General features: G+C 42.6%; 1 protein-coding gene across 1 annotated transcript; it reads right to left on the minus strand.

Moving 5' to 3' along the window:
• Positions 1-1547: 1547 nt before the first annotated feature.
• On the minus strand, positions 1548-15997 carry LOC145414578 (small integral membrane protein 8). Its single transcript, XM_080284096.1, has 3 exons — positions 15869-15997; positions 2575-2723; positions 1548-1782 (listed from the first exon to the last, which is right to left on the minus strand). The coding sequence occupies exons 2-3, from the start codon at positions 2713-2715 to the stop codon at positions 1627-1629; spliced, it is 297 nt and encodes a 98-aa protein (XP_080140222.1). The 5' UTR covers positions 2716-2723; positions 15869-15997; the 3' UTR covers positions 1548-1626.
• Between the last annotated feature and the right edge of the window lie 414 nt (positions 15998-16411).

Here is a 16411-nt window from a genome sequence, read left to right on the forward strand (position 1 = left end):
GTGTGGATGTGATAGGAAGCATTAGGAGAAACACACTGAGGTGGTTTGGCCATGTGGAGAGGATGGAGAGTGAGGGACTGATGAGAAGAGTGTATGTGAATGAGGTGGAGGGGGGGAGAGGGAGAGGAAGGCCAAGGATGAGATGGAGGGATGGAATGGAATGGTACAGTATATGGGATAGGGGGGAGTGAGCTGGTAGCAGGGCAACATGAAGGCGAGTTGTTTGTGGCCACCCCTTACAGGATTAAGGTGTCTGGCAATAGACAGATAGACAGATTATTTTTTTTCCCCTCCACTGGACTTCTTCAGTCAGTCTTACCTCAATACCCTATCCTGTTGCTCCAGTATTGTCAGTCTGATGGCATTTTTTTTTTTCTCTGTTTCTTGGTGGATATATTCAGCTCTTGGGAGGTACCTTGTACTGAAACAATAAATGAAAGCTATATCTGACCCCTTCAGTGCAAACAGCTTATACAGCAGTCTCTCTTAAGTTGCACAGGGTAGTATGAAGACAGCAAGAATAAAATGAAAAACATTTCATCAGAGTGTAGGGGTCAAAACGCAACACCTGTTGCACTGTAACATTACAAATTGAGCAACTCTCAAATGCAGCACTTCTTTGATTTTCCCAGGTATACCTAGTGATTCCATGGCTGAGAACCCTCTGAATGTGGAATGTATTTTACCATTGAGAGATTATCCTTTTAAGTGTGGAAGCAATCATTACTTGATTTCCCTCTGACAAATTAGGATGCCCATCACCCACTCACTTGATGTAGTGCTACCATTAAGTGAATCTAATCAAAATGAAACACATCAACAAGTCCTTTGTAAGGCCACACCCAGCATATTGTATTAACTTCACCATCCTCAGTAACAATTTGTAAACCATCTTGAGGGAGAGTGATGGCCTGAAATAACTCTTCCCTGTAATGATCAAATTCAAATCAGGAATGGATGTTTATAATCGAGGCGACGTAAGTGAAATTCATTGCTGGTTTTGGCATCTGCGTTTAGCTTGCAGTCCATTATACATCAGGTGTATCGTGGGTAATCTCAGAATGAGGTTTCTTAAGCGGAAACATGGCATCATTCGATGTGCTATGATGTGCACTGGGTATGTTTTAAGTATTTATATTTCATAAATATAAACCAAACAAGCATCCACATTGAACACCTTAATTGTATTGGGTTTTAAATGTTAGGGAGCATTGTTGCACTGACATGAATGTGCTGGAGAGTGTCAGAAGTACCCTGAGATGTTTTGGTCAGGTGGTACAAATCAAGAATGACAGATTGAGTGAAATGGAGGAGGAGACTGTGGATGAGGTGGAGAGATGGAGTGAAGAGGTGTATGAATGAGGGTAGGATGAGCTGGGGGGGGGAGGGCTGTCTGAAGGTGGAGTACACAGAGATGTGAAGGCAATTTGTTTAAGGCCACTTCCTCTGGGATCAAGGCTCACTGCTATAGACAGACAGCTTGTCATTATGAGTGAGATGCTACTGGCCTTTTACAGTGGTGTTACCAAAAAAGGAAAAATCTTAGAGAGCTAATACAAGGTTAAATGAACTTTAATATCATGATATAATATACACATTTGGGATACCTATGATTATATCTATCAATCACTCCCACTTTGACTTTCTTTGCATTAAAGACTGACTACCATCTTCTGCTATTGCTATATAAGTTTTGGATTCTTGGTACTGAGCTTTCATATATGCTAAATATGCTGCGCTACAAAGAATAGCAACTCCACCAAAGGCCATCACTGCCAAATTCTGAAAAACAGGGTAAACAATATTAATTTAATGGACAAATAAGAAAATTGGGCTGTAGGTATAATACGGTATGCTAAAATACTGTAACTCATCATCATTATCATCATTCTCGCCCCCTTTATTACCCCACTTAAGAATGGAGTGAGGCTGGATCCAGAAACAAGAAAAGAGAAATTACATCCATCCATCCATCCATCACCCAATCCTACATTGCCCAATGAGGAGCGTAGGAGCCCGGGGCTAGGCAAGTTGGTCCAGACATTTAAGAAGAGAGTGACCAGCCTAACTCATCCCTGAGTGGCATTATGTGAGCAATAACCCCAACCACTCCTTGGATATAAACCTTAACTGGCTCAATCCGCTTGGAGCACCATAATTACCCACTAAACCACCAGGCGCCATAATTTGGTTATATGGTCACCTTCCAGCGTAGTAAATGGTGTCCTGGTGTACAGGAAACCATTCGGCTTGTCACTCAGTGCTGAGTCACCCACAGGCAGAAGGAACAGGAAAGAATGAAGGACAGAAAGACAAAAGAGGGAGTGTAAAGTTACCTGTAGGCAGAAGGATGTAGAAAGAATGAAGTAAAGAAAGACAGAAGAGGAAGGAAGAAACAAAGGGAGGAGAGGAAAGGGCAGACACCCGAGAGCAGCACTACATCGAGTGAGTGGATGGTGGGCGCCCCCACCTACCACAAAATTGAGAAAACTATCAACAGAATGCCTTTTGAAACTGTCCACTCATATCCTAAAATAAGGTTTATAATGTGATTGTAGCAAACTCTAAACTTACTGGTTTTACATATAATTCAAAGTTGACTGCCTTAAAGACTCCAGTTGTTCTTACTGACTTTATGCCATCACCCGGAACTGGCTCAGAAGGATGTCTGTGTGTGGAGCTGACCCCTTCTGGTACACTATTTTTTCCTCCCATGGCTGACCCTGGAAATGCATCATCATCATCATCCTGACCTCTTTTTCCCATCAAGGAATAAAGTGAGGTAACACCCACAACAGCAAAGAAAAACACAACAGAGGAAGAACTGATAGTATACCCAGTAAAATGGGCCACATTCATGCTTTCACCATGCAAGTCCCAAAAATCCTACCGCCATCTCACAAGAGTGATCATATAGTACCTTCACTTAAACAAAGTCAGTTTGCCTAAAAGTGTTTCCTCCACAAACACTGATATATAAATGTAGTCTGATAGAAAAGTATGTGACCTTTAACTGGTAAAAAAAAAAAAAAAAAAAAAAAAAAAAAAGTTCAGATTTCAATGTGGCCTTCAAAGCATGCCCCTTGGGACTCAACACACAGCCCAGTGGTCCTTCCATTGCTGGAAACATTTTATGAAGTCAGGTTTGGGGACTGGCAACAAGATCTCTGTCACATTTGCCCTTGTCTCATTTGTATTCTCAAATGTTGAACCCTTCAGTGGCATCTTCAGTTTAGGAAAGAGCCATAACTCACAGGAAGCCATGTCAGGAGAGCAGGGAACTTGCTGGACCTGTGTTTGGCCAAAAAGTCCTGGAAGAGATGTGTTGTGTAGGCTGGGGCACTATCCTGGTGGAGTTTACAGTCCTTCGTCTCCCACAACTCTCATCTCTTGCAATGCACTGCATTCCATATGCGGTGGAAAACACCCTCGTAGTACACTTATTGACTGTTTGGCCTTCTAAAGCATACTCATAATGAACAACGAGTGGAAGGCCTGCCAGAACGCTTGTCACTCTCCACTGACACTTAGCCATTTTTTAAGTGATTGTACCAGTATTTAATTTAAGTAACACCCACAGTTTTATCACCAAAAGCCTGCTGAATCTTCCAAATGGTTTCACACTGCATGTACCAAGTTTCTGACAACATCTGATGCAATAACACTGCTCGATTCACTTGGTCACTGCAGCACAAAATGAAAATGTGATGAGCATGAAGAATATGTCCTCAAACACAAGCTTCTTGGCAGTGTCTGGGCTGTGTGGCAGCACTGAACATATCTGAGCATGTGCATAACAATTCAAGATCACATTCCACTAAGTTGCATCCCCTTGCTGCAACTGGTTACTGAGAGAAAAAAAAGGTTGAATACTTCTCAATCAGACCTCATATAACACAGAAGGCACTATTTAGGTCCTCAAAGCTACTGCAGCATAAGCATAGCCACCACACAGTCAGTGAGCACAAATGTGACCAAATATGGCATTACTGTCACTGTGCAGATGTATATCCCACAAAACAGGCCATGCGACTGCTCTGAGGTTCACTGGTGTGAGGTGGTGATGTGGAGTGATGGTCTAAGTGTTAGTGTGGGATGAGGGTGTAGGTCACGGTGTGGGATGATGGTCTTAGTGTTAGTGAGGGAGTACGGTCTTGGTGCTGATGTGATATGATGGTGTGGGTCATGGTGTGGGACATTGATATGGGGTAATGGTCTAAATCAGTGCCATTCAACCGTTAGCCCATGGACCAAATCCAGCCCTTGAGCCTTTTTTTTTTTTTTTTTTTTGGCCCTTTGGTCAACTCAGAAGAATGAAAATAAACATGTAAACAAGCATAAAACAGAATGTTTTGCATTTTCCTTTTTACTGTATTTACGTATTTAGCAGAAAATGTAAGTGCAAACAATACATGAATTTCTAGTTTCTTTCTGAGTGTAAATGTTTAGATAGAGGGGAAAATACAGTAAAAGCTTGATATAATGAATGCTTGAGAAAACAGAACGACTTTTTTCCGCAAGGTACTCGCAACATACCGGAAGTTTTCCTTTCTGTTGCAAGGCGTCGAGTTTCCGTAACGGAAACAAGTCATTATTATTGTAGGTTCTGACTGCTCTGTGTGTATCATTCTGGCTAGCATAGGCAGCATGTGTGTGTGTGTGTGTGTGTGTGTGTGTGTGTGTGTGTGTGTGTGTGTGTGTGTGTGTGTGTGTGTGTGTGTGTAGCAAAAGAAGCTATTTAGTAGCAACTGTGTATAGGCTTAAGGTCCTGAGTTAGGGAAGAAATATCGGAAAAATAGCAAATTTCCGGAAAATTCCATTCCACCTATGGTTTGGGAACGGAGGCTTGAAAAAGTGGAATATTTGATAAAATGAAATAGTGGTTGGCTGAACTATTCCATTACAGTATATCAAGCTTTTACTGTATACTGTACAGGTAAAATAATGTATGGCCTTTTTGTTAATGTGGGTTTCATAATTCGGCCCTACTTCTAAAGTACATTGGAGCCCTGTGATTAACAGCATCAATGTTAGCGGTTTCATGGTTAGCGGTGGCATGCAAATATTCCCAAACACATGGTTTTGCACGAAGACCCCTCTGTTTGCAGCGAGAAAAACATAAACAAACCACATGCACAGAAAGTGCACACACCAACAGTGTCTGCTGCAGAAAATGTTGGAGTAGGAGGAGGACAATATGAACAGCAGCAGCCAGCAGAACAGCAAAAAGAATACAACGAAACTCCAACAACGTCATCACTTTCATCGTGGCTGCTCACTCTCAAGAATTTGCAGGAGGAAGTCAACTTAGCAGAGTTTGCCAGCAAGTATGAATGCCTGTTCCATGTTTCTGCATTAGCAGAGCTGGTAAATACTTTGTTCAATGAGAATGTGAATGCAAGACAGATAGCTCTGATATCCCGCTACCTTAGCAGACCCCGGGAAGTGGAAGAGGTGGAAGGCCCCGTGCAAGCAGCAGGGGCAGCTGAGCATGGAGCACAATCCAGTGAAGATGCCAACATGGATCTGCTCAAGGATAAGGAGATCTCTGGGTTTGTGCAGGAGCAGCAGACAGAAGTGATGCAGCACAGGATGGATGTGCTGCGTGGAGTGGCAGAGGCAACAGTGACAGAGGAGGGTATAGGTGCCAGAGATCTGCCTCAGAAATTAAACCTCCATCACTTTCATTAAGCATCTCACTCCAGCCTTCCAAGAGAGTTTCCTTGCCTATTACGCTATGTACTTTATATTAAAACTAGTTTCTGTTCAATGTGATCAGTAAATTTTCTATCTATCTATCTACTGCCAGACGCCATAATCCCGTAAGGGGTGGCCATTTGACTTTGAGTTATTTGTTTTACAGGGAGGGGCTATAAATGGCTTTTAAGGGGAGTTGGCATGGGACCTGGAACCAATTAGCCTATTTCCCATAAGATCAATGCCTATCATGGTTCGTGGTGCTTTTCACAGAACCAATTAGGTGCAAAACACAGGGCTCCGCTGTAGTTAAATAGCCCTGGTCTAAGTGCTAGTGTGGGATGATGGTGTGCATCATGGTGCGAGAGTGGCATGATGGTCTTAGTGCTCATGTGGGATTATGGTTTTAGTGTTGGTCTGGTATGATGGTGTGAGTCATGGTGTGGGTCATGGTGTGATTCATGGTGTGGATCATGGTGTGAGTCATAGTGTGGGGCGAAGGTGTGAGATGACAGCCTAACTGTTGATGCGGGATGAAGGTGTGAGTGATGGTTGAAGCGTTGGTGTGGGGAGATGGTCTGGGTGATGATATGGGGTGAGTGCAAGATAATGGTGTGGTTTTGGCAACAGTGTGAGGTGACTGTGTGGGATAAGGGTGTAGTTTGGATGATGGTGTGGTCCCTGTTTGGTATATCTAAGGCAAGTCTGAGGTGGTCAAGGCAGGCTTGGGGGTGGTGGTGTCATAAGTGGTAACAGTGGGGTCCTGATCATAAGCCATTTTTCCCACAGGCCCTCTGTCTGTCCAAGTAACTTTATTCAGTAGATTTTCAAACAGGAGGGGTTAAACACAGTCTTCATTATCTCCTCTACTTCTAGAGCACTGTCCGAAGAGATGTAAAATCATCTGGGTATAGATAGAATAAAATAAAAAAAGTATCACCAGTCTACAAAGTCAACACACACATGGGTGAGGCAGTTATGAAATGAAGCCAAGGATCAGAGTGCCTAATGCTTCCTAAAAGCTCTCAGTTATTAACAGTACTGTAGTTTAACAGTTGTCGCCCCAAAGTCTATTCACAATATGTGCCATTTAGGCATACACACCTCAATTCAACTACAGTTCAAGAGAAGAAGACTTTTCTGTGAAAAAAGAGGTGATAACAGAGAGGAATACGTGGCTGCCAAACATGGGGCTTGAAAAGAGATACTGTATACTGGGCAAAATCCAAGTCTCAGAGACTTTTACTGGATAACATAATTAACAATGAAAGGAAGGATGTGGTATTTCAGGTGACAAATCAAATGAAGTGGGAAAACAGGAATATTATAGGAGGGCAGTGTGTGAAGACTGATGAAGGAAAGGTAGTGGTGGACAGTGAGGACATTAAAGACACATAGAGAAAGGATTAATACTGGTTGCTAAATGAGGAGTTTGACTAGAACAGGGAAGGTTTGGAGTGAGTGGATCCAGTGTTTAGCCCTTGGCCTTTGATTGATGCTACTTCTGTGATCAGACCAATAGGCAGGATGCAATTTTTTTTTTTATGTGAGGCAGAAGGAACCAAAGGCTGTGAGCCCGCAATTATCGTTCCTTCCGAGAGAAAAACAAAATACAAGAGAGAGCCAAATTCAAGATCTGATCATTTCAAGATGCCTGGACACACTGCATTTAAAAGACTGGAGATCATAGGAAGCAGGAAATACAGACAGAGGGAGACAGTTCCAGAGTTGACCTGTTGCATAAATGAAGGACTGGGAGTAACGGTTAACTCTTGCATTAGACAGCCGGACAGAAAAGGGATGAGAGTTTGCTGCTAGATGGGTCCTACGCGCCTATTGTAGAGGTGGAGGAAAGCATGCAGACAGTTCAGAGGAGCAGTGACCACTGAAGTAGCGATAGAAAAGAGATAAAGATGCAACAGTGCGGCGAAGAGACAGAGGTTGAAGGGAGTCAGTAAGAGGACGAGAGTTAATGAAACGAAAAGCCTTTGACTCCACCCTATTGAGAAGAGCTGTACCGGGTATGTGGGGAGCCTCTCCACACATGAGAGTTGTACTCCACACAGGGGCGGATAAAACCCTGTATAGTCAACAATTGTGCAGGGGTAAAGAAGGAACGAAGTCGGCTTAGCACACCTAATCTCTTGGAAGCAGATTTTACAAATGTAATATGATCTTTCCAAGAGAAGTCCTGAGTAAATGAAACCCCAAGCATGTTCAAGGATGATGCAGGATTAAGCTGAATATTATTAAACAATAGTAGGTATACCTGTGGAAGATTTTGTCAGGTTGATAGGTGTAAAAACTGAGTCATTGAAACATTAAAAACAACCAGATTATTTTTACCCCAGTCAGAGATACGAGCCAAGTCAGACATTAGGTGTGCCATAGCCTCATCCCTTTTTTGCTGCAGTAACTGCTGAGATGGACGTTGCGGGAACTGAATGGAAAGGTGAAGGATGGAAACATCAGCATGAGAGTGGATAGGGTTAGATGTACAGCTTAGAAGGTCACTGATGAATAAAAGGAAAAGAGTTGGTGATAAGACAGAGCCCTGAGGAACACCACTGTTAATAGATCTAGGAGAAGAACGATGGCCGTCTACAACAGTGGCTATAGAACAACCAGAGAGGAAGCTATAGATGAAGGCACAGACAGAAGGATAAAAACCATAAGAAGGCAGTGTGGAAATTAAAGATTTATGCCAGACTCGACTGAAAGCCTTTGAGATGTCAAGTGCAATGGCAAAGCTTTTGCCAAAGTCCCAAAAGGAGGATGGATGACCAAGAGTCTGAAAGGTAGGTGAGAAGATCGCCAGTGGAGCGTCCCTGACGGAACCCATACTGACGATCAGAAAGAAGGTTGCGATAGGAAAGATGCTTTAATATTTTTCTATTAAGAACTGACTTGAAAATTTTTGAGATACAGGATGTTAAAGCAATTGGATGATAGTTAGAGGGTTGGGAATGGTCACCATTCTTTGGGAATGGTTGACTGAGAGCAAATTTCCAGCAAGAAGGAAAGGTACAAGTTGATAGACCAAGGCAAAAGAGTTTGCCTAAGCAGGGTGTAAGCACAGAAGCACAGTTCTTGAGAACAACAGGAGGGACTCCATCAGGCCCATATGCCTTATTAGTACTGAGGACTGTGATGGCAGAAAATACATCAGCTGAAGAAATTTTAATGTCACCCATGAGGAAGTCAGAGGCAGGAAGTGATGGAGGAACAGCACCGGAATCGTCTAAGGTGGAATTGGAGGAGAAAGTCTGAGTGAAGAGACCTGCTTTATCAGTAGAATAAAATAGCTACAAAGCCATCAGAGTAGACAAGAGGAGGGAAGGATAATGAGGTAAAGTTGTTAGAAAGGTTTTTGGCAAGGTGGCAGAAAGAGCGGGAAGAATTCGAGTTGGAGAGTTGAGAACATTTAGTATGGATGAATTTATCTTTAGCAAAGCGAAGAACAGACTTAGCATGATTTCAGGCAGAAACGTATAAAAGATGTGATTCAGGGGTGGGTTGGCTCCGGTACCTTTTATAGGCCCTCTCCTTGTTGGACAAGGCAGCTGGTGTGCCTGGATTGACAATCGAAATGCTGATGGCCTCAGGAGATACAGAAGTGGGTTTAGTTAGTGATCTGATAAATTCAGTCATATGTGAGTGTGTTGTCACAGATGACTTGCTGAAGGGTGTGACTGTCTATCCATCCATCCATCATCCAATCCTGCATTGCCTCATGAGGAGAGTATGAGCCTGGGGCTAGGCAAGTTGATCCAGACATTTAAGATGAGAGTGACCAGCCTCACTCATCCCAGAGTGACACTAGGTGAGCAATAAACCCCAACCATCCCTTGGATATAAACCTTCACCAGCTCAATCCGACTGGAGCACCACAATTACCCACTAAGCCACCAGGCACCATAATTTGGGTATATGGTTATCACCCAGCACAGTAAATGGTTTCCTGCTGTACAGGAAACCATTCAGCTTGCCCCTCAGTGTAGTCACCCACAGGCAGAAGGAACAGGAAAGAATGAAGGAAAGAAAGACAAAAGAGGGAGTGTAAAGTTACCCGTAGGCAGAAGGACAAGGAAAGAATGAAGTATAGAAAGACGGAAGAAGAAGGAAGGAAAGGAGGAAGGAGAGGAAAGGGCAGACACCCAAACGCCCAAGAGCAGCACTACACAGAGTGTAAATGTGTATAAAGATAAAGGTAATGCCCTGGAAAGAGGAAATTACAGACATAAAACTTTTGGACCAGACAATGAAGATAATGGAGAGAGTCCTAGAAGGTAAGATAAGGAAAAGAATGAATGCTAATGAGATGCAGTATGGGTTTATGCCAGGCAAAGGGATCAATGATGCTATATTAATTGTCTGACAGCTTCAGGAAAAATTTATAGAAAAGAAAAGGGTGCTGTACTTTGTTTTTGTTCTTTTGAAGAAGGACTCTGACAGAAATGCTCGGGAGGTGGTGAAGTGGGCAATGAGAAAGCTTGGGATTGAGAAGTGACTGGTTAGAGTGGTTATGGCTATGCACGTGGGCGTTTGCACCTACGTGAGAGTGACTGGAGATCTGAGTGATGAGTTTTCCATGAATGCTGGCATGCAGAAGGGGTCAGTCTTGAGCCCCTTTTCGTTTGTCATGGCGCTTAACCCCTTGGCTGCGTAGAGAATTCCTGAATTGCCAATCGACATACTGCGTCGTCTATTCTGGAAGAGTCTCATGAAATATTGTGAACTTTTTGGTTACTTTTTGCACCTACTGCACAGAGGATTCTCAAATTTCAACAGTTTAGAATTCGATGATTCAAATTTAGAAGAGTTTTTTAGTGGTCCACCTACCTAACTTTTTGATGCAAAATCGTGTATTTCGATGCTCTCGGGGACCTCATAAACAGAAACAGTCAAATATCATCACCTTCTTCAGGCCAATTACTAGGGTGTTGCAAGATATAACCATCCAAGAGGGTGAGGAGGAAGATGTTGACACTGCAGATGTCCAGATACTTGAGGATGATTATCATTTTGAAGGATTCGGGTTGGATACCTCCACAGAGGAGGCTACTTCAACTAAGTAGCCCGCCCCTGCCACACACCACCAACACCAGCCAGCCAAGTGATAATATTCCCTAACCCCAGGTTAGTACTGTACAGTTTGCTGTAGCTACTGTAATAAAAACTGTGACAGGATACTGACAAACTGTAACAAATTTTGCTGCATTCTAAACTACAGTACAGTATGGCAATACAGTACAGTGCAGAACTACAGTTACGTAACCACATTTATAGTTCATAAAGTTTACAGGGAGTGTGGGCAAAAAATCATGATTTTATGTAGTGAAGTTGGGAGGCCTTGGACCCAAACTAATTTTTCCCATAAGAAGTTCAATTTAAATTTCGAAGTTTTGAAATCTGATGCGATTTTTTGGTACATATCCCCATCGAAATTTGAGAATCCACTGTATGCTTATGCTTGATGAAGGGATCATAATCTGTCAATGTGGAGTGTAAACTTTGTCTGACTAAAATGTTATCATGTTTGGTTAGGTATAAGTGGGTCAAAACGCATGATGAAAACACGATTTTTTAAAACTGGTTTTCCCACACCAAGGACATAGGAAATGTTTAGAGCAGTCGCAGCTTAAAGCTCTCTCACATGACTTCAGAAATGAACATTCATGGAAGAAGTTGTATGCAGAAGATTTAGTGCTGATTGCAGAAAACGAATGGGAGGTGGAGGAGAGATATAGGCAATGCAGAGAAGGGATGCAGCACAAAGGTTTAGAAGTGAATGTGGATAAAATAAAAGTGATGATATCTATGGCTGATAGCAGTACTGTTAAAGCAGAGGCAGTGCGGCAATGTGCAGTTTGCCACGTGGGTATGGGAAGTAACTACATCTTGTGCAGTGTTTATGACAAGTGGCTGCATAAGAGGTGTAGTGGCATTAGAGGCAGACTGTGAAATAATGCTGATTTCTTATGTGCAGTGTCAAAGAGAGTGTGTATAGATTGTCTGGTGTGAAAGTAATGATCATCCTGGAGAGTCTCTGAAGTGTGTGGAAGAGTTATGTTATTTGGGGGACATGTTATGTGCTGGAGGTGAGGTTAGAGTTGGCTCTCTGGCTAGCATAAGGAGTGGTTGGAGGAAGGTCTGGGGGCTGTTGAGGGGTCTCCCTCCACACTAAGGGCAGTTTGTATGCAGCATGTGTTAGGAGCATAATGCTGCATGGTAGTGAGACCTGAGCTGTAAGAGAAGAGGATAATCATAGGCTGAAACATACAGAAATGATAAAGATTAGATAGACATATAGTGCATTGTTGACTGTGAGGCCTGAGGGGACTAAGATTACAACTGAAGAATTGAGGAAGGATGGGACTGGAATGTATTGGTGTTGTACTGAGGAGAGGTAGCCTGAGATGGTTTGGGCACGTTGAGAGGATGGAGGACGACAACTGGGTGTGGAAGGTGAGAAGTGTGAACACCAGGGGTAGGGCTGTGAGAATCTATCTATCTATCTATTGCCAGATGCCTTAATCCTATAAGGGGTGGCCACAAACAAATCGCCTTCATGTTGCCCTGTCCCCTGCAATTTCACTGCCCTGCTCACACCCCCCTCTCCCATATACTGTACCATTCCACTCCATCCCTCCATCTCATCCTTGGCCTCCCCCTCCCTCTCCCCCCCTCCACCTCACTCACATACACTCTCCCCATCAGTCTCTCATATACCTCTCCACTCCATCCCTCCATCTCATCCTTGACCTCCCCCTCCCTCTCCCCCCTCCACCTCACTCACATACACTCTCCCCATCAGTCTTTCGTTGTCCATCTTCTCCATATTCTCCCAATGCTTCCTATCACATCCACATCCACACTACAATGCTCCTTCACTTCCTCATTTGTCAGTCTGTCTCCCCATGTGACTCCACAAGCTCCTCTCAAATAGCTCATTTCCACTGCTCTCACTCTTGACTTCTGTCCCTCCAACAAGGTCCAAGCTTCACTTCCATATGTTAGAGTTGGTATCACAATACTGTCATATAGTAACTTTTTCACTTCCATGCTCACCTCCCTGTTTCTTATCACTGCTTTCAAGGAACCAGCAATATTTCTTCCTTGTTGTACCCTTTCAAGCACTACACCCTCTAAACTTCCATCTTTACTCATCACACTACCCAAGCACTTAAATGCACTCACATTTTCCATTTCCCCCTCATCCAACCTCACTGTACTTTCACTGACTTCATTTCTCTCGAAGACCATAACATTACTCTTCCCTACATTCTCCTTCAGATTCTGTTTCTTACATACTGTACCAAACTCATCCACCAAGCCTTGCAGCTCCCCTTCGTCTTCACTTAACAACACAGTATCATCTGCAAAACAACAGTACAGGAGTTTCCAAACACTGCCCTCTCTCGTTACACCTGCTTCAACATCCGCTGCCCTACCTTGTATCTCTTTTATAACCCCATCCATATACAGACTGAACAGCCATGAGGACATGATACGTCCCTGTTTCAATCCAACCTTCAAATACAAAAATTCACTCAGTTCACTTTCTATATCCACTGCAGCCTTAGCACCCTCACACATACTCTTCAAGACATTCAACAATTTCCCATCTATTCCATATATTCTTAATACTTTCCACAATCCTTGTCTATCCACCCTGTCATATGCCTTCTCCAAATCCATGAAGGTTGCAAGAACGAGACAGAAAATGGTATGAGGTCATAGAGTGTGGCCTCAGGGATGAGTCTACAAAGGGAGGCTGCCAGAGATCAAGCAGCATGGACAGCCACCATTAGGTGAGCAAGACCGATACATGCAAGCATGTTGGAGTATTTATAAATGATACGATTGTTCTCTGAAAGTGTAGGAAGACAAAGGCATTAATTTCAGTGTACTGTATGCTCGCTGAATGTTCTCCTCCACTTCTGTGGAACTTTGTTGCTTTAACTCTTTCAATGGACCTAATAGCTATAGATTGTTACAGAAGAGATAAAACACTCATCTGTCTTTGAGAACAAGAATTTCATTTATTTCCAAAGCTGGTCTTTGGAACATGCTTCCCCTGATTAGTTTCCCCCCAAACTTCAACCTACAGTTGTTTAAGTCTAATGGTTACAGAATTTTTTGTTATAAATGGAGAACACCTAGAATATGGTGATCATCATCCACTCACTTGATGTGGTGCTGCCTACCTCTTCCTTCACCTTCATCATTCTTTTTCTGTATCTGCTCTCCTCTCTTCCTATTTCTTTGATCTTTCCTGTCACTTTTTACTACTCATCTTTCCTTTTCAGTTGGATTTACATTGAGTGGCAAGCATAATGGTTTCCTGTAAACCAGGAAACCATTTGCAGTGCTGGGTGGTAACCATACAACCAACCCACATGTGTTCCTGACATATCAACAGGTGGGTTGGTGGAGGGTTTGTGTCCCTCCCCATAAAACAACTAACTCAAAGACATGGCTATCCCTTAAAAGGATTATGGCATCTGGCTATAGATAGATTTATTTGCACTGAAAAAAAATGTCTTAAATCAAATCAGATCAGTGGAGCCATGGTCTCCTCTTAAGAAACCCCCATATTGAACTTGGTCACAGTACAATTGATATTTTCTATGGACTGAAGAGCAAAAAACATATGGCAAATAGGCTAATTTCTTCTGAACAGTTACTGAAAATTGTGGTGAAAAAGAAATGTTAAATGTGTAATAATGTACGCAACATTGTCCGAGTCCTTTCTGCCATAGTGATTATGTACCGTAAATAATAAGAGCGCCTAATGTGGGGCCTGGTTTGGAATACAGTACTGTTCTTAGCTACTTGGTGGTAGGTGGTGGCAACCATCATCCACTCACTTGATGTAATGTTGTCTACTTCTTCCTTCACCTTTATCACTCTATTTCTGTGTCTGCCCTCCTCTCTTCCTATTTCTTCCATCTTTTTTGTGATATTTTATTACTCTTCTTTCCTTTTCAGGTGGCTTTACATTGAGTAACAGGACTAATGGTTTCTTGTAAGCCAGGAAACCATTTATAATGCTAGGTGGTAACCTTATAACCAACTCATAAGTGTTCCCTACACGTTAACAACTGGGTTGGCAATGGGTTAATGTCCCTCTCTAAAAAGCCATTAACTCAAAGACAAACAGCCACCCCTTATGGGATTATGGCATCTGCCTATGGATAGACAGATAGATAGACATAGATGTTCATTAAAAAAAAAAAAAAAAAAAATCAGTCAGGAAGAACCAATATTGACCATCTCAGACTGCCATGCAAATATGACCTCCCCTGGGTGTGACTGATGATCTCAACATTGAGGACTAGCAAGACCTGCATTCAGTATCATTCTAAAGCAATCTTTGAACTAGCTGAAATGGAGAAGTGCTTTCTCATTAGAGTGCTCTAGAAGTGAAAGGAATCTGTCCTATAAGGTTCCACTAATTCATGGCTAAAGTAAGGATTACAGAGCCAAGTTTAGCATTCACTAAGCCTTGTTTGAAAACAGGAAAATTACACATTTTACAGACTGAGTTCTAATCTTGCATCTCTGAACAAAGGATGGTGGTTGGGTTGTGAGAAGATGTCTTTGCTCATGAAAAACCTCTTTCATACCTTTTATAGTTGGTTTCCGTATTACTTTATCTAGCTCAAAAAGCCTAGTTATCCTATATGTATAGCACTGTAAGGGATAATTTCTTACAAGCCGTGCCATCTGGTACTGTATTTCATATTACTGTACAGCATTTGTCAACATCGTAATTCACCATCAGAAGCACTGGGCTGGGCTACACCTATACATTTAAGGCAATAATGACATTCCCTGCCGCCAAGACCCAAGCGGCAATGCCAGCAAATAACCTCTACTTCCACCCCATTTCAAGTGCCCTGCCATTAGTCCAGAAATCAAAGGCATAAATGACCAGTCCCTCTTCCCTGAAGGGAATTTGGTGAATAAGCCCAACAATTCTTATTAGTAGACTGGGCTAATGAGCTGGAGTCACAAGCGCAACAGCCTCTTCCACAGCATCATCATTGTGAATCATTATTCCGTGCATGATCCTCCCAGGCCACCTTCCCCAACGACCTCGGCGGCAACGGAGAGCCTGCCGTTTCGCGTTTCCAGTGGGAGAGGGGCACTCATGTTTACTCACCAGTTAATAAATTCTCTCCAAAATATTTTCAGACCTAATGATTCCTCTGAGCTGAATGGACTCATCTGATAGTGGACAGGATGAGTGGGACAGTGGACACCTGTGTGTGAAACTGTGATTGAAGTTGGCATCTTAGCAAGTTTTTTTTTTTTTTGTCCCAAATTGACAAAATAGATATAAAACTAATACAAACTAATGTGTAAATATTAATCCAGATAATTCTGGAGTAGATACAGCAGTAGTCTGTGGCAGTTCTCATCACTGAAAGGAACCAACTTTCTGCTTCCTCTATGTATAGTGTAAACATTGGTAGAGCGCGGGGAACTTGTCCAGAAGTACTCCCGGGTAAGGTGAAGGTAGATTTTATCGTTATAATTCTTTGTTCTTATGACAATGCCACCTGTTAGTGCTTCATATTAAAGTTCTGCAGAGAAAGAAAGTCAGACAGCAGCCGTTCTAGCTTTGAGGCAGTCGTGAAACGTCATAAGAGGATAAATTGTTAGGGCAAACGAACTTCTAAGACATTTTATGGCAAGTAAAATC

Source organism: Coenobita brevimanus, chromosome 100 (assembly GCF_032717465.1).
Source record: "Coenobita brevimanus isolate Jiangsu-jjx chromosome 100, ASM3271746v2, whole genome shotgun sequence".
Classification (NCBI taxonomy): domain Eukaryota; kingdom Metazoa; phylum Arthropoda; class Malacostraca; order Decapoda; family Coenobitidae; genus Coenobita; species Coenobita brevimanus.